This window comes from Aquarana catesbeiana, linkage group LG06 (assembly GCF_042186555.1).
Source record: "Aquarana catesbeiana isolate 2022-GZ linkage group LG06, ASM4218655v1, whole genome shotgun sequence".
NCBI classification, from domain to species: domain Eukaryota; kingdom Metazoa; phylum Chordata; class Amphibia; order Anura; family Ranidae; genus Aquarana; species Aquarana catesbeiana.
The window spans coordinates 281,511,907-281,531,621 of record NC_133329.1 but is presented as its reverse complement, the minus strand read 5'-3'; the positions used below and the strand labels follow the sequence as shown (position 1 = coordinate 281,531,621).

At 40.1% G+C, this 19,715-nt stretch overlaps 1 protein-coding gene across 1 annotated transcript; it reads left to right on the top strand.

Annotated features, from left to right (window-relative positions):
• The first annotated feature begins 354 nt into the window (after positions 1-354).
• On the top strand, positions 355-13,679 carry LOC141147749 (gamma-crystallin-1-like). Its single transcript, XM_073634932.1, has 3 exons — positions 355-381; positions 11,243-11,485; positions 13,366-13,679. The coding sequence occupies exons 1-3, from the start codon at positions 361-363 to the stop codon at positions 13,642-13,644; spliced, it is 543 nt and encodes a 180-aa protein (XP_073491033.1). The 5' UTR covers positions 355-360; the 3' UTR covers positions 13,645-13,679.
• The last annotated feature ends 6,036 nt before the right edge of the window (positions 13,680-19,715 follow it).

Here is a 19,715-nt window from a genome sequence, read left to right as displayed (position 1 = left end):
ATAGATAGATAGATAGATAGATAGATAGATAGATAGATAGATAGATAGATAGATAGATAGATAGATTGATAGATAGTTTCTCTTTTTAAAGTCAAACCATGTGAATAAGTAACACGTGCCTTTTAAACTTTGCTTCCTGCTCTATTCTTTCAGAGTGCATTACAAAGTTAGCAGTAGCTATTCATACAGCCATATATGAAAACAATAGTTTTACTTGGTTTTGTATGTAACAGCTCTTCACACACATGGCTAAACACAAATAAGTTGACATCATCCATCTTAAATGCAGACATCAGCACTAGAAAATGTATTTAAAGGCTTTAGAATTGTCTAGTTATATTACTGGAGATTGCGGTTAAAATGTTTCCTACAATGGGCAAGGTAAGAGCATCTTTCTTTGTAATATGAAATAATGAAAAAACAATTATTCACGTCTGTTAGCCTGATTGCAGTACAAAATGCTTTAACAAATATGGTAGCTAACAGCCTAACAATACCGAATCAACATACGTGATGTTCAACAAAAACACATAATTTACTACAAGGACAGTGAATGTTATTCATACATCTGGTGTGATACATCTGGATCGTGCAAGTGTAGGAGATACAAAGGGGTTAATTTAATAAAAGTAAAAAGACTTTGCACTTTGCAATTGCAGTTGCATTCATTTTCCCCAGAGTTTAGTAAATGTGGTGAAACTTCACTTTGTAAAAAATACCTAAAAAGGTGCTAGGAAAATAGAAAAAGCATAATTTCTGTTTGTCCATGATTGGATGATGGAAATCAACACAACTTCCTCTAATTCCTTGAGCTCTGGGGAAAATGAGTGCAATTGCACTTGCAATTTGCACAGTCTATTTCTCTTTAGTAAATCAACCCCAGTTAGTCACAACAGCCTGGTACAAAACTTGGGGTGCTAGGACTAAGGAAAAATGTATACCTCACAAATAGCCTAGATTAGAAGTTTTTGATTTTTCCTTATGAAAGTTATGAATATTTTAGGAACACTAAGGCTACTGAAGTAACGTAGACTAGACAACATGTCCACTTTGGTTGTGAAAATACCGTTTTCATCCATATTTTAAATTAAATTCTGCTTTGGGAAATAGGAATGTTCCTAAACAAATTGCATAACAGAAAGTTAATAGGACTGGGTGACACCAGATTGTGTCAATATGGCTTTAAATTCTTGAGGCTTTGTGTCTAATGCACTAAAAATTTGAGAATCTACAAAGTACATTGAAAAACTTGTGAATGTTCACTTAAATTATTCAATTATGTGAAAGGTTAAATTCCTGTTTACTTTGAATGTCATGTGCAGATGCTTTTTACATGGCTTTATAATTGGAATAAATTATCTTTTTAATGCTAATTAGCTTTTTAATGTGAGAAAAAATGAAATAAAGAAATGGAATATGAAATACAGTATGACCCCCATTAAAGACATTAGCAGGATCACAACTACAACTCGAGGTAGATATCAATATCTTAATTTAAAAGCAGATTTTTAGGAAGAGGTCTACATTTTCTTTTTTCATCTGCTTGCCGCACGGCCACAGTACATTTACTGCAGCAGGGTGGCACTGGCAGGCAGGATTACATACATGATCACATACATGATCACATACATGTATATCATCCTGCCTTCCTGGTCAGAGGTGCCCTGCCTGCTCCCTGGGGCGTGGCTCCACGTCCCTGACTGATTTGAGTAGTGGGGGATCATGTGATCGCTATGCGATTGTAAGGAATTTATTTAATTCATAACAGCTGTGTATTTTATAGTGATGCTGTGATTGGCCCACAGCTATCACATGATACCTGGGCCAATCACAGCACCCTGCACCATGCGATAGCTGTGAGCCAATCACAGCACACAATAGTAAATCACAGCTGTTATAAATGTAACCTGCTCTTGACAGTTCAAAATAGTCATGTTACAGTGATCATCAGTAACAGTAATCAAATGCATAAAAGCAAAAAAAATCCCTGATCACACCCCTCCCCCTTAGAGTATTACAGTGTCACTATGGTGACACTGAGCTACTCTGATGAATGTATGTATTAAAATGGTAAATAAAAAACAAGAATTTGTAAAAAAAAAAAGTGGAAAAAATGTTCAACTAGTTCAAAACTGGGCACTATCACCCCCTTTCTTCCCAGACAAATTTTCAGCTTTCAGTGCTCTCGCATTTTGAATGACAATTACTCAATCATGCTACACTGTAGGCAAATTAAATTTTTATCATTTTGTTCACACAAATAGAGCTTTCTTTTGGTGGTATTTATTCACCACTGAGTTTTTTTATTTTTTTTGCGATATAAGTGAAGAAAGAGCAAAAAATTAAAAAAAATATATATTTTTTACTTCTGTTTTAAAAAAAATCCCCCTCCCCCCAAAAAATGTTGTCATAAATTTAGGCAAAATGTATTCCGCTGCAGGTAAAAAATTCCTGATAAGTGTATGATAATTGGTTTGTGTGAAAGCTATAGCGTCTACAAGTTATGCTAGGTATTATTGAAAATTGATCGATCCTGATGGCCTATCTCAATTCTTGAGGCCCTAAAATGTCAGGACAATACAAATTCCACCCCATATTACCCCTTTTTGGAAAGAAGACAGTCAAAAGTATTTTAGTAAGAGGCATAGTGAGTTTTTTGAAGTTGCAATTTTTTTCCCACAATCCTTTGAAAAATAAAGAAATATTTTTTTCTTCACGTAATTACAAGTTATTTCTCATACACGGTATAGGCATACTTGCAATTACACTCCAAAATACTATATTGTGCTCCTCCTCCTGAGTTTGGTGATACCACATGTGTGAGACTTTTCCACAGCCTGGTCACATACAGAGGCCCAACATCCAAGTAGCACCTTCAGGTGTTCAATTAGCATAAATTACCCATCTAATGTCATGACTAGGGATGGACGCATGGCCGAACAGCCAAACAAACGGGTCGTTCGATTGTTTGTTCGCCCCCCCGAACTGACCACAATGCATTGTGGTGCTGAACAGTGCATTGCAAGCCCTGGTTGGCTGAAGCAGTGAAAGCTTCAGCCAATCAGGGCACAGAGCTCTGTCAGAGTCATGATTGGACAGTCATCATGACTTTATTCAATCATGGCTCATTCCCACCCCACAGTATAAAAGTATTCTTTCAATGGCAGCCATTTTCAGTGTGATTTTGGCGTGGAGAGAGATAGAACAGGGCTCTGTTCAGTGCTTTTAGTTAGTTAGTGTGCTATACTGTGCTATTTTGCTTCAATTATCAGTGTAGAATATTAGTTAGTGTCAGTCTAGGGATAGTGTGAGTGTAGTGAGAAGGACCATCATTCAGCTTTGCATAGTGTGCAGCTAGAGTAGGGACAGCTCAGATAGTTTCACTGTAGTGTAGTGAGACCGTGTCATTCATACATACATTAGTGTAGAGTAGGGAGAGCTCAGATAGTTTCAGTGTAGTGTAGTGAGACCGTGTCAGTATTCTTTACATTAGTGTATAGCTAGAGTAGGGACAGTTCAGTGTCAGTGTAGTGACGGTTGAACACCATCAATTGTGCGTTACTGCCAGTTTAACGCCATTTACTTCTGAGTGCGTTACTGCCAGTTTAACGCCATATAGCTCTGTGTGCATTACTGCCAATTTAACGCTATATAGTTCTGTGTGCATTACTGCCAGTTTAACTCCATATAGTTCTGTGTGCATTACTGCCAGTTTAACACATATAGTTTTGTGAGTTACTACCAGTTTAATGACATTTACTTTTGTGTATATTACTGCCAGTTTAACACCATATAGTTCTGTGTGTCACTGTATGTTAGGTGCATTATATTGCAGCATATTACAGTGTATCCGGGGAGTGTGTATGTGTAGTGTGATTACTCAAATTAAAGTGCACCAAACACCTCTTTCCATTGATTAAAGTGCATCTATGTACAGATTTCAACTTCTTCTTTACATTTGCTTATAAGCACCACCCCCTCCCTCCCAATAATATCTGGGAGGACAACAAGGAGAGGCAGACGTTCCCTTGGCACTGTAAGGGGGCCAGCAACAAATATGTCCACAGGCAAAGGTGGACGTGGTGGTCAGTCCTCAGGCAGGGCATCATTTCCTCTGTTTAGTGAGTTTGCCCATGATATCCAGACACAGCATGCAGAGGAGGTGGTGGACTGGCTTACTAAACCTTCCTCATCCTCCTCATCCTCTGTCACTTAAGCAGAGGCAAGTATGCAGTCCCCTGCAGTTGCCAGAGTGGATAAACCTGCCTCCTTGTCCACACCTATTCCTGCCATAGCCCCAACATCATCCATTGAGGAGTCAGCTGAGTACTTTGACCACACTGTCAGCCACTTGCTCCTAGATGATGCCCAGCCATTACTGGATTCAGATGTTGGTTCTGAGGTTGAGGATGACAGGAATATGAGCCTAGAGAGAGGAGGAACACTGGTAGACAAATTGGCATTTATGTTCCCCAAGTCACAGCGTATTGCCAAGTTGTCTCCAGTGGTAATGATGAAGATGGAGGATATGGAGATGATGATGATGATGAGGTCACTGATGTGACTTGGGTGCCAGATAGAGCAAAGGAGGAAACTGAGGTTGAAGCGGCACAACCCCAAGGAGGCCGACATCAAGAAAGAGTAGAGAGCAGCCACCCTATTCCATCATATTCTGCAGCTGTTATCTCCTGGCCCACTCCCCAAAGCTCAGCTGTCTGGGCCTTTTTAAGCACATCTGCAGCTGATTGCACTGTTGCTATCTGCAAACTGTGTCTCAGGCACATCAAACGTGGCAAAAACACCAACCATATCCATATCATTGCAATTTTTTTTGCCTTTATCAAGAGCACCTCTATAGGGTTATGGTGGGAAGGCACCCCCGACACCCAAAGAGTAGTTTTTCTGCACCTGTTGGACAGATGCATATTATTGCAATTTGTTTACAGCAAGACTAATTCTTGCTTACATCAAGATTACCTCTATAGGGTTATGGTGGGAAGGTGCCACCGACACCCAAAGACCAATTTTTACACACCCATTACTTCTATACAAAGTCAAAGTGACACCAGAATGTATCGAAAAAATTGCTAATCTTGTTCCCAGTGCACTACATTGTGGCCTCATCATACACACTGGCTCCCCAGCTGTTCCTGAGCAAAATAAAGGCAGCTTGCAGGGAAAATGTCATTTTTTGGCTTCATAAATGCAATTATTGCTGCAGCAGATTCTACAAATGGTACAGATCTGCCACTTTACAGGTAGACTAAGGGGACTCCCCAGGCACTATATTGGAAGGAATTTTTCATTTTTAGGCTTTCACTTTAAAAATCAAAAAAATCACTGCTCATTTAAATATGACGTTTTCCACAAATTTTTTTTTAATGATACAGGGCCCCCAGGGCAGGACCCGGACCCCTATAACCATTGTATGCTCAATTACTTGCATATAAGCCTTCAATTAAGCCTTTTGATTTTTGAAGTTCGGGTCCCATTGACTTTAATGGGGTTTGTTATTCGGGTCCGGACTTTCACAGTGTTCCAAAAAGTTCTGGTGCGAACCGAACAGGGGTCCGTTCCGCCCATCCCTAGTCATGACTACCTATCACACTTTTGAAGGCCCTGGAGCACCAGGACAGTGGAATTACCCATAAAATGACCCAATTTAAGAAAGCAAACAAAGTATATTCTATGAGGCATAATGAGTCTTTCAAAGATGTAATTTTTTTTATTTTTTAACCCCTTCCCGCCGACCGTACGCAGATATGCGTACTCGGCTTTCCGGGGTTATACCGGGATGATGCCTGCAGCTGCCGGTACCGTTGTTTCGAGCGGACGATCGGCTATCCAGATATAACAACCGATGCGGCTAAAAGCCGCTCGGCTGTTATACCAGAGGAGCGGGAGGGGACATCCCCCCCTCCCGCCGCCTCCCGCCGCTCTTACCGGGCCTCCCGTGCGATCCGGAGGCCCGTATCCAATCGGGTGCCTCCGGCGGCTGTGGGTGGGCTGGAACGAAGCTGTGGGCGGCTTAGTTCCAGCCTTCTCAATGTAAACGCGGAAGCGACGTCATGACGTCACTTCCCGTTTACTCGGCTGCCAATGGCGCCGAATTTTAAAAAATACACAGCATTCAGAATCACCGTTTTCGGCGATCTGAATACTTTGAAGTGTAAAGGAGGGATGGGGGGTCTTTTAGACCCCCCATCCCTCCATAAAGAGTACCTGTCACCACCTATTACTGTCACAAGGGATGTTTACATTCCTTGTGACAGCAATAAAAGTTAAAAAAATAACATTTTTTTTAAACACAATTTAAAAGGATAAAAATAAATAAAATAAATAAAAAAAATAAAAACTTTTTTTAAAGCGCCCCCGTCCCCGCGAGCTCGCGCAGCGAAGAAAACGCATACGGAAGTCACGCACGCATATGTAAACAGTGTTCAAATCACACATGTGAGGTATCACCGCGATCGTCAGAGCAAGAGCAATAATTCTAGCCCTAGACCTCCTCTGTAACTCTAACCTGGTAACTGTAAAAAAAATTTAAAGCGTCGCCTATGGAAATTCATAGCTACCATAGTTTGTCGCCATTCCACGAGTGCGTGCAATTATAAAGTGTGACATGTTTGGTATCTATTTACTCGGCGTAACATCATCTTTCACATTATACAAAAAAATTGGGGTAACTTTACTGTTTGGATTTTTTAAAATTCATGGAAGTATCCCTTTTCCAAAAATTTGCGTTTAAAACACCGCTGCACAAATACCGTGTGATATAAAATATTGCAACAATCTCCATTTTATTCTCTAGATTCTCTGCTAAAAAATATATATAATATTTGGGGGTTCTAAGTAAATTTCTTGCAAAAAATATGAATTTTAACTTGTAAACACCAAATTTCAAAAATAGGCTTAGTCATGAAAGGGATAATAAAGGATTTGTCAAAAACTTGTCTCCTGTTTTTATTTTTTATTTGTACACTTTTTTGGTGAATGGATAGGGGTACTCATTCACATGGGGGGGCGGGAACTGGGAGCCTCCTTGTTTAAGTGGGGGGGCGGGAACTGGGAGCCCCCCACCCGCAGACCTCCACAACTGCCGAGAAGCAGCAGCACAATGAGCTTGCCAGTGAATGGCTATGCAGGGGGGGCATGTCAGAACAAGTCTGATCATTGGAGGAGAGTACACAGAGTTCCCAGCACAAGTAGAGAACTGACCACAGTGTGCTCACCTGCTTAGTGTGATCAGTTATTAAAGGAAAGCAAGGGGACTAGCAGGAACACCAGGGATCTCACATAAAGGAAGCAATACAAAGAGAACAGAATACACTCTCATACAAGTACATCATACAACAGGGACATATTAGGAATATGAAGTGTTGGGGTAACAAATGCTTTAAGATCCCTTTCACACTGCGAGCGTTGGCCATTTGCGCTAAAGTCATGCTTTAGCGCTGTTTAGGCACCACTTTTTGGCCGCTATCGGGGCTCTTTTAACCCCAAAGAAGGGGTTAAAAATGCCCATGTTGCGGCGCTTATGAAGCGCTTTTCAACGGGCAGGGCATTTTGGGAGCACTGTACACATTGCTCCAAAACCACCCCAAAGATGCTGCTTGCAGGACTTTTCCTAACGTCCTGTAAGCGCACCGCCCCAAGTGTGAAAAGTCACACTGAAAGTAACGGGAAGCAGTTTTCAGGCCCTGCCTCAATGTGAAAGGGGTCTAAATCTGTGAAATTAAAACAGCATCAATAATGGATTTGAAAACTGGCAAGCTAACTTTGTGTAATGACAAAATTATACTCCAATATAGCTATGTGTATTTAAGTACCATTAATATTATATGCATGATCGAAACTGTGGTATTACCTACCCTGTTCTAAATCTGTCATTTAAAATGTAAGATACATCATTCAGTGTATTAAATGTTATACTTAATATTATGTTGCAGACATAAGCAGTTTACCACCCCAGGGTATCCTGTGTCCTTAGGTCTGTTACTGGTCAGGCCCCCCTTCTAATTTATGCAGTTAAGTCTAAAATTAGCAATTCTGTTGTACTCTAAAGTATAAGATCTTGCTGGGGATATGAAACAAGGCAGAATTTAGTTAGGCAATTTGTTAGACAAAATATTTTAATATAGTTCTTTATAACCAGATGTGGATACTTGGCATGCTAAACACACCCAAAAAAAGTAATCAGACACAGAGTGTCAACTTGCTGTCAATTCCTGACATTAAAATGACAGCAGTTTAAATATGAAAATGCAGCAGCTGTAATAGCTGCATCTGTCAAAACTTTTTGACCAGTGGAGTTAATTTACTGGTATTCCTAGTTAACCCATTTTTAACCCTTAGTTAACCATAATCTGCCCTAAATAACTCATTCTCCCCTTTCTCTCCTTAATTAATATTTTCCTGCTGATCTTTTTATTTCTATTTTTTGAATCATTAATATTATAACTTTTGGGGTTTTTATCAATTGTTTGTTATTTTTTCATTTGTTTTCATAAAATATTAAAATTATAATAAAATATTCTGTGTACTTTTTAACTATAATTACACTATTTTTTAAACTAACACTGAACAAATTGAGTTTTTAATTTTTACATTTTTGGTCTATTTTTTTGCAGGACAATATCTAGTAAAGAGAGTTATGTTTTAAAATAACAATATATGTGCTACTTTGTTATCTTGAGTAACGGCAAAGTAATTTTCAAATGAACGGATACATAACAGAAAATAAAAAATTGCTCTAGTCCATAGGGGGTGTAAAGGTGTGAGAGCTAAGGTAGTGAGTATCAACATAAATTATTTTAAAATGATCCTTGCTGATTTATTACTGTTAGGCTAGAAAAAGATTACAACTTCTTTAACCACCACCCTATCGTCATACAGTGGATTTGTGAAGTGTAAGGGAAACATGTTTTTTTTTTTCTTTAATATATAAAGTAAAACAAAAAAAATGGTTCTTAAATACTTCCAAAAGTAAACACTATAGGGTTGATTTACTAAAACTTGAGAGTGCAAAATCTGGCGCAGATCTGCATAGAAACTAAGCAGTTTCCAGTTTTTTTGTCAAAGCTTAATTGAACAAGCTGCAGTTATAAACTGACTGGCTACCATGCAGAGCTGCACCAGATTTTGCACTCTCCAGTTTTAGTAAATCAACCCCTATCTGTCCAAAATATATTTGGGTGCAGTGTTGCATGACCTAGTAATTATCAGTGAAACTATCACAGCACTGCAAACTGAAAATTATAATGAAGGTGTATTACAGGTTGGTAATCAGGTGGTTGATAATATGTTAAAATCTGTCTATAGTGGTGAAGCTACAGATATGTCATATTACTGTGCATCTTGAAGGAAACCTATTATAAGAAACATGAAAGGTACCCATGGTTGACAATGTAGGTTGGTTTTAGAAATGACCCTTCAGTGCTATGGGTGACCTAAAATAAGTATGCACATAACATTTGACTTTCAAAGACTCACTTGTTCTGGGTCATTAACCACTTCAGCCCCAGAAGGTTTTACCCCCTTACTGACCAGTGCACTTTTTACAATTTGGCACTGCATTGCTTTAAGTGGTAATTGCACAGTCATGCAATGCTGTACCCAAATGAAATTTGCGTCCTTTTTTCCCACAAATAGAGCTTTCTTTTGGTGCAACTTGATCACATTTGCGTTTTTTATTTTTTGCGCTATACACAAAAAAAGAGTGACAATTTTGAAAAAAAAAACAATATTTTTTATCTTTTGCTATAATAAATATCCCCAAAAATGTTTTTAAAAATCACATTTCTTCATCAGTTTAGGCCAATATATATAATCTTCTACATATTTTTGGTAAAAAAATCGCAATAAGCGTACATTGATTGGTTTGTGCAATAGTTATAGCGTCTACAAACTATGGGAAAGATTTATGGTATTTTATGGCATTTTTATTATAATTTTTTTACTAGTAATGGCAGTGATCAGCGATTTTTAGCAGTATTGCGACATTGCGACGAACAGATCGGACACTTTTGACACATTTTTGGAACCATTGACATTTATACAGCGATCAGTGCTATAAAAATGCGTAAATGACACTGGTAGGGAAGAGGTTAACACTAGGAGGCGATCAAGGGGTTAAATGTGTGTTCCCTGTTCTAACTGTATGGGGATTGGAGTGAGTAGGAGAGGAGACATATCACTGTTCCTACTTACTAGTAACAAATGACATGTCTCCTCTCCTCTGACAGTACAGGGATTTTTGTGTTTACACACACAAATCCCCATGCTTGTGCTCGTGATCGTGATCGCCGGCCACGCGCATCGCGTCTCCAGCCGTACAGTGCGCACACGCCCTCTGGCGGCTCTTGAAGGAATGCCGTACTCATCCAGGGTTTCGTGCAGGGGAGCCATTCTGCCGGTCGGGAACCGGTTAAAGACAGTGAATTCGAAAAAAAAGACGCCAAGCAATTAGCATTTTCAGAATGAAATGAGCATGAGGTAGTCTCTGTAAGTTTCTTAAGAACTTACTGTAGGATCATAAGAAAGATAATCTATCACTTATCTATTATAACTGCTAATGGATTTCTTATGATCCTAAGCTTTGTAGAGTTCATATACCCCTTACGTTTAAGAAACATATGCGGATCAACACATTTTTTTGGGTTCTCCTCAATTATTAAATGATGTGTTAGGCCCTTATGCCCCGTACACACGGTCGGACATTGATCGGACATTCCGACAACAAAATCCTAGGATTTTTTCCAACGGATGTTGGCTCAAACTTGTCTTGCATACACACGGTCACACAAAGTTGTCGGAAAATCCGATCATTCTGAATGCGGTGACGTAAAACACGTACGTTGGGACTATAAACGGGGCAGTAGCCAATAGCTTTCATCTCTTTATTTATTCTGAGCATGCGTGGCACTTTGTGCGTCAGATTTGTGTACACACGATCGGAAATTTCGACAATGGATTTTGTTGTCGGAAAATTTTATAGCAAGCTCTCAAACTTTGTGTGTCGGAAAATCTGATGGAAAACGTGTGATGGAGCCTACACACGGTCGGAATTTTCGACAACAAGGTCCTATCACACATTTTCCGTCGGAAAATCCAACCATGTGTACGGGGCATTAGACTTTTAAAAGAACATAACAAGTATGTGTACTCGGTTACTTTTACTCAGTTTTCAGTTAATTATAAACGAATGTTGACTACATTAAGACTTTATATTTTTGCCACACAGATCACATTCTATGAGGACCGAGACTTTCAGGGCAACTCTTATGAAGTTTACTCAGACTCTCGTGACCTTTCCTATTACTTCAACCGTTGCAACTCAATAAGGATTTCTACAGGAAACTGGATGTTATACGAATTTCCTAACTTCCAGGGAAAACAGTATTACCTTCGTAATGGAGAATATCCTGATTTTCAACACTGGATGGGATTTAATGACTCTATTAGATCTTGTCAACTAATTCCTCAGGTATGCTATATACAAAGTAATTACCTAGGCATTTCATCAAATTTTGATGAAAATATTGTGAAATTCAAGTTTTGGGTGGGAATTGGTATATTAGCAACCTACCAAGGCCTTTATCTTTCCTGAGGAGTAGACACATTACAAAAATTATTGTTGGCTCATTCATCCATGCATGTTAATGTACGTTTGAATGTGCGGGCACAACCATGCTAAACTGACAATTTCTGCAATGTAATTGACAATGGATGATGAGTAATGCAAACCATGCATTAAATAGCAAGGTCTGACTATTTTGGACTCAGTCCCTCTCCCCCCATGTAAAATTGCTAGATAAAAACTTAAAATACATTACCAGTCAAGAAGAAAGATTTGTAATACTACACATGGGTTTCTGGATGCTTCCAAGAAATGGTTGTAATGTTACTGGGCCTTCTTGTGTGATCCTGGAATGCAGATCGCATTCTTATGCCGCTTACACACGATTGGAATTTCGGCCCGCAAAAGACCGATGAGAGTTTTTCATCGGAAAATGCGACCGTGTGTATGCTCCATCGGACTTTTACTGGCCGAATTCCAGCCAGCAAAAGACTGAGAGCATGTTCTCAATTTTTCGGTCGGGAAAAGTTTCCATCCGAAAATGCGATCATCTGTGTCAATTCCGACGCGCAAAATTCCTACGCATGCTCAGAAACAATGAACTTCATTTTCTCGGCTCGTCATAGTGTTGTACGTCACTGCGTTCTTGACGGTCGTAATTTCAGCGAACTTTTGCGTGACCGTGTGTATACAAGGTAAACTTGAGTGGAATCTCGTCGGAAAAGCCGTCATATCTTTTTCCAACGAGAAGTCCGATCGTGTGTACACGGCATTACAGGATATGGATCCTCAGCTCTCCCAGGATCTCATTAGAAGACCCAGTGACATCTCCCTTGACTAAGCAAAGAAAGAGTAGCCATATTCCTAGATAACATTTTCTTTTTTACTGGTAAAATGTTTTTGGTTTTCTATTTTTATCTAGCGATTGTACAAGTGAAAGGGTCAGTAAAACAGATGAACCTTGCATTTCACAAATTCATCTATAATGAATACATAAGGAATAGTTAAATCTGAAAAATTTTATGAAAAAGAATAGCTTTCAAGTGGAAGAGAAAAAAATAAGTGGTATGTCATTTACAGGACCACATATTAGAAACTAGATTCTAGTTAACTACCTATTAAACTGATCCTTTGACTTCAGTAGTTTGAGTCATAGCCATGGAACATGTATGTAGATCAGGAAATTCAGAATAAAGTCAAAAGTCTTCTGCACATTTGTACTGGATTCCCACCTCTCCTCAAATACATATTTGACACTTCATGTTAGTTCTCTAACAAATTCCCAATGGACCACTACAAGGAAGTGATATGTGTTACAGGGCTCTGGGTTCAAGGCACCAAGAACAATGGAGATGGCATCTGTAGAGATGTGTTTAGACTAATAGGTTCCTGTATTGTAGTATTGTAGCATGTTTGGCACAGTTAGGGTACTAGCAGGTTTGTATTTAAAACACCTGTCATGAAAGAACATGGAGGCTGTTATTCCTGATCTCCTTCTGAAATGGGGCTTGGCATTAATACTTTGGCCCAGAACAAATAAGGACATAACAAGTTCTGACTTTTGTGCCTTTTATATTGCTGCATATTTGCTCCACATTAATAACTCAAAAATACACAAGCCAGATTTAGCCAAGTAACTATCATTTCTCTCATTGTAGCTGAACGTTGAACCTGTTTTAGTGCACATTTTGCAACAACTAATTTATAACTAGTAGATAAATACTGTACAAATTACATCATTTCTTAGCTGTATGCTAATGACATTTTTTGTTTGTTTTTTCTATTAGCATCAGGGATCATTTAGGATCAGCATTTACGAGAAAGAAGATTTCAAGGGTCATATGAGGGAGTTCACTGAAGACTGTCCTTATGTATTTAGTGACTTCAACTATAATGACATATACTCTTGCAACGTGTTTGAGGGTTACTGGATTTTTTATGAAGAGCCAAACTACAGAGGACGTCAGTATTATCTGAGACCAGGAGAGTACAAGAAGTACACTGATTGGGGAGCTGAAAACCCTAAAATCGGTTCCTTCATATGTGTTAAACCTTATTACCATTAAAAAGTCCATACCTGTATATGAATAACACACTCAATAAAGATGTTCATTAAAGCTGAACTTCAGCTTTCCCCTTTTTCCCCAAATTGGTAGCAAGTGCTTTTATGTGTTGAAACTGATTACTCTCAATCCTCTGGAAACTTGCAGTTCCCCAATATAACCCTTTGAAGCGGCAACATTTTGAGCCCACCTTCATTTCCTGCCTAAACAACTTTCATTAATTAATTCATTAATCACTTATCCCCTAACTCTTATGCCGCGTACACACAATTGGACATTCCGACAACAAAATCCTGGATTTATTTCCGACAGGTGTTGGCTCAAACGTGACTTGCATACACACGGTCACACAAATATTGTCGGAAATTCCGAACGTCAAGAACGTGGTGAAAAAAAAAAAGAAAAAAGAAAAATGAAGTTCAATAGCCAGTGCGGTTCTTCTGCTTGATTCCGAGCATGCGTGGAATTTTGTGCGTCGGAATTGTGTACACATGATTGGAATTTCCGACAACAAGCTCCCATCGAACATTTGTTTTGGAAATTCCGATCGTGTGTACGCGGCATTACTGTTGTTGGCCCACCTCTCACAGCTATTAACTTTCGTTGCCAGTATTAATTTTTTTTTATAGTTTTATCTAAAAGAACATTTTCCAACCTGCCCCTACCCATACACTGACAGACCTCCCTTCCCATCTGCCCTAAACCCCCACTGTTATCATGCTATAGTCCACCTGTCATCCTTCTACAGTGTCCGCTGTCACTGATTCATAGTCCCTACTTGTCCCCCAGTCACCTCTTCTCAGTTCCTGTTTTCCTTGGTTTGCCGTTTCCCCTGCCACTATTCCACTGCTCCTGCAGTCACTGGTTCACAGTTCTCTAAAAACCCACAACACCCCCTTGACCACCTTATTAGCAGTGTAACCTATGCTGGTCAAAAACTAAAGACTGATTTTGCATACCCCCTGCATTCCTTCCATGCAGTTACTGCCTTCTTTCATACCCTCCACTTGCAATTCTTGCATTTACTGCCCCCCTCAAACTGTATGCACTCCACTTGTGCACATACTGTCTTGCAATATATTCTATGCTCTCCTCTTCTTCATGTACTGCCCTCTTTAATAGCTCCCACAACTAATTTGTTTACATGATGAAGGATAAAAACATGTGGGACTTTATATGAGGGTTAGAGTTCATAGCCTCTATCCCTAAACTGCAAGACTAACTAGGGGGGAGAACAGTGGAACTTTATATGAAGCATACAAGGTAAATGGCTACAAATATGTCTGGCTAATAACTGGTAATATGCAAACTGCTATATAATAGTAAATTGTAAACAAGGAATAATTTTATATAAAGATTAAATATTTATTCCATACAGTAACACATACAAGTATAATAGCATAATAAAATAGTAGCGCATAGTATTGCCAGACTCTTTTGTTCCATATGAATAACAAGAATGTATGACATATACATAACGTCAGCATAGTACAGTAATGGCGCATACACACGATCGGAATTTCGGCCCGCAAAAGACCGATGAGAGTCTTTCCTCGGAAAATGTGGCTGTGTGTATGCTCCATCAAAAGATTGAGAGAATGCTCAATCAGGTAATTACAGATCCGGGAGGACGATATGTGGCTATTGTCTTGGAGGTCTTTAGTCAGACAATTTTGTTGATAAGCATATATTTATCCCCTCCTTTTCAGGTACAATTACTATATGACCTATTGGTGACACTGGCACCTTACCTGCATCTTCCTGTGCTTTTTATGGGGGATTATAATGCCATATTAGAACCTGGGTTGGATTCCACCAATATTTCTAGGCCTGCCTCAGTTGAACTATCCACTTGGGTTAATGTGACGGGTTTGACTAAGTTGTGGAGGTGGGGGCACCCGGACGCCACTTCATACTCCCATCTTTCTTTAACTCATAAATCCCTGGCCAGAATTGACTTGGCATTTGGGAATGCCTCCATGTTAAAGTACCTCCATGGTTCAGACTATCTGGCTGGGGGCCTTTCCGACCATAACCCACTCTTGGTTACCCTGGTCTTCCCCTACGGGGGGGAGGAAGGGGGGATGGAGACTGGCACCAGGTTGGTTGCAGGAAGAACAGGTGACAACCCAAATTCAAATGGTAATGGACACCTTTTGGGTTACCAATGTGGACTCGGCTGATCCATCCTTGGTGTGGGACACCTTTAGGCGGTGGCAAGGGGTGAGTGCATATCCGCCATAAAGGCAGCTAGGAGAAATCATAATGAAGAGGTTGAGCTTCTTCTGGCCAAAGCACATGCAGACTCTCCCTTGGAGGCCACTTATGTGTCCCTACTGGAACACAGGCGACTGGTGGCACTACACTTCTCGGATCTGGCACATACAGAGGCAAATAATAGGTCGGCAAACATTTTCACCGAAGGGGACAAAAACGGTAAACTTTTGGCCAATTCAGCAGCAGATCAATGGGTCCCAGTTAGTATTCCGGTGATAAAAACAGGGGATGGACGGTTGGTGTCTGATCCTGTACTGATAATGGAGGAATTTGTAAATTTCTATAAATCCCTATATTCCCCTATCCCCGAATATGATACTGCAGAATTGAATGATTTACTATGAAGTGTCTCCTTGCCTAGATTGTCAGAAACTGATGCTGCCGCCCTATAAATTGAAACAGCCATACTTGCTTTCCCTCCTCACAAAACTCCGAGTCCTGACGGATTCCCTGCTGATTTTTATAAGCTATACATGTCACAAATAGCCCCCAGGTTGAATTTGCTGTTTAAACATTGTATGGAGGGGGGCCTTGCCGGCCCCATGATGGAGGCTTATATGGTCCTCCTCCTGAAGCCTGGCAAGGATCCATTAGAGTGCTCCTCATATCGCCCTATAGCGTTACTTAATATGGATTTGAAGATTCTTGCTAAGGTGCTAGCATAGAAGTTAGCCAGGGTTATTGATACCCTGGTAGACATCGATCAGACAAGTTTCATTCCGGGCAAATCAACGGACACGAATTTACGGAGATTGTTCACACACATACAGTTAGATACTGCAGAGTCCCCGGCCAAGTTCGTAGTCTCTATAGACATTGAGAAGGCCTTCGACTCTGTGGATTGGCAGTATATGCACAGAGTGCTGGAGGCCATGGGGATAGGTCCAGGATTCTGTCGATGGGTAAAATTACTATATAGCACTCCCAAAACGGCAATTCGGTTAGGAATGAATATTTCTGAGTACTTTTCAATAGGAAGGGGTACTAGGCAAGGGTATCCACTCTCTCCCTTCCTGTTTGCCCTGATGATGGAACCCATGGCAAGGGCACTTAGAAGATCTGAGCTGGTGGCTGCGATTCGGGTGGGTACCATCCCTGAATGTGTAGCATTGTACACAGATGATTTTCTCCTGTTCCTCCAGGATCCAGGCCCTTCCTTAAAAGCAGCCCTGTCTATTTTGGACAGGTTTGCCACTTTTTCAGGCCTACGAGTAAACTGGAGCAAATCCTCAATTCTGCCGTTAGATCCAGAGGCTCGAACGTTCCAAGATGACAAACTGCCGTTGCAGTGGGTCTCCTCTATTACTTACCTAGGAGTTAAAATTAAAGCCTGTATTCAAGACTATATGTCTTTGAATCTCCTGCCCCTAGTTACTAGACTCAAACTAAAAACCCAAGCTTGGCTGAAACTACCTCTCTCCTTGATAGGGAGGGTTAGCCTTATAAAAATTAAGTTTCTCTCTGTTATACTATATTTTATACTTCACTCTCCCATCTGGATTCCAAAGTCCTTTTTCAGAACATAAGACAGTATAATAAGTTTGTTTATATGGTCACCACAAGTACCTCATATCAGCATCAAAATACTTGAACCGTGGGGTCAGGGGGGATTAGCTCTACCTGACTGGCATAAATATTATGTGGCTGGCCAGATGGTGGTTGCTAGGAGATGGCTGATGGCGGATGACGGGGACTCCGCCACGGTCCTGGAAGCCGCGCACTTGGGGTCTTTTGAGAGTTTGCCCTTTACAGAGGCCTGAAATCTTGCTTGCCGTTGACTACCTCGATGAAAGCGACTATTAGGGCATGGGAAATTATCACCATTTTGATGTCCCCTAGCTATTTGGGAGTTACGCCATCATCCCCACTGTGGATGAACCCAACCCTTTCTCATTTCTATTCCCTTCCAGATCCTATGGTGTGGGTGTGGGGGGTATTAAGGTGTTGGGAGATGTCACCAGAGAGGGGGAGCTGTGTACCTTTGATCAACTAAAAGCCAGACATAATTTATCAAATTCCTTCTTTTTCTGCTATTTACAGCTGCTTCATGCGTTTCAGGCGTAGTTCAATTGAAAAAAAATAGAATTACTGCCATCAACACTAGAGACACTTCTGACTGAGGAGGAGTTGGTTAAACCGTTATCAAGAGTGTACAAGTCTCTCTTTAAAAAGACGTCACCAGGGATATCCAGATGCAGGGAACAGTGGCAGAAAGAAATTTCCAGTATACAGGGGGAGGATTGGGACGATATGTGGGATCATCATTTTCAATACTTAGTTTCTGCAAGAGACCGCCTGATTCATTTCAAGTTCCTTCACCGTATTTATTTTTCCCCTGCTAGATTATCTCGCATATATCCTTCAGTCCCTGGTCAGTGCTGGAGATGTTCCCACTCTCCAGCTGACTCAGAACATATATTTTGGAGTTGCACGCATATTCAAAATTTCTGGTCTGGGATTACAGAATGCCTCTCGGAGTTTCTTAATATCCTAGTTCCTATGACCCCAAGAGTCTGTCTCATAGGGTTGGTGGAAGACGTGGTTCCTTCTAGAGCATACCGCACTCTGTTAAATATTGCGTTGTTCTATGGTAGGAAGGCTATCCTTTTAAAATGGAAAAAACAGCTGCACCTTCTCTATTGTTCTGGAAGGGTCTGATCAGCTCTGTAATTCCTCTATACAAAGCAACATACAGGTCCAGAGGTTGTGAAAAGAAATTTAAAAAAGTGTGGCAAGCCTGGCTTGATTCTTCAGATACAGTGGGCTAAGTATTAAATACTAAATATTAATGTGAAATCTTGTCTGCATTGGAAACCTAGGATACTTTGATCGGTTAAACAAATCCTAATGGTTGGGATTCCCCTCATGAGCTTTAGACAAAATATCCACTCACCAGATTGAATTATTACTTATTCAAAGAAAGGCATAGCGAATTTATGTAACAGTATTAAGGTGCACAATCCTATATATATAAATATATTACCTATGGTCATTGGTCGGTTGGGAAGGGGGGTGGGGGGAATGGGAAGGAGTTAGTTTGAACTATGTTAGTTCTTGTTGATGGCCCTGTGTGGCCAACCCAGGAGGCATGTTGCCTATTGGGTCAGTGTTGTATTTTATGTTTTGTATTTTGTGCAAAAACGCAATAAAAAAAGAATTAAAAAAAAAAGGGATCAAGTAGGGGTCTAGGTGTGAAGCGGTGAGGACTGGAGGCCAGCCGGAGTAATCATCAGTCAAGGGAGCTGAGGCGGTAAACCCAAAGCACAAGGATGACAACCCATACAGGGCACGGATATTCTGAGGAGTGTGATATCCCATGAATGAGGGTGATATAAATTACATCACCACAACCTATGTAGAGTAAATGAATATTATAGTGATTGAACGAATCACAATGTAATATGCTTAATAGATATGTGGGGTAAATCATAGATGTTACCAGACAGCGATAAGAGGTGAAATCAACAAGGTAAGATGAAGTAAGGAAGTGTCAGGACTATTGGGGTTAAAAGAATATAGAAGGCCTGTATATTATATATTTTTCATATATATGCTAGGAACAAACCAGAAGCCACCTTGTTTAAAAAAGAAAAAAAAAGAGGTTAGCTTAATTTCATGGTCATTGAAACCAAAAAACCCTCACCAGAAGGTTTTAAGTGTATTATGTTAAGTTCTCTTAAGATCATAAATTTTTATTTCTGTCAGCCTGAAAAGATAAGAAGAGGGTCCATGGCTAGTGTTTAGACTAAAGACCCCCTAGGCGGCCACGACAATCGAATTTGATTCAGAACCAATCA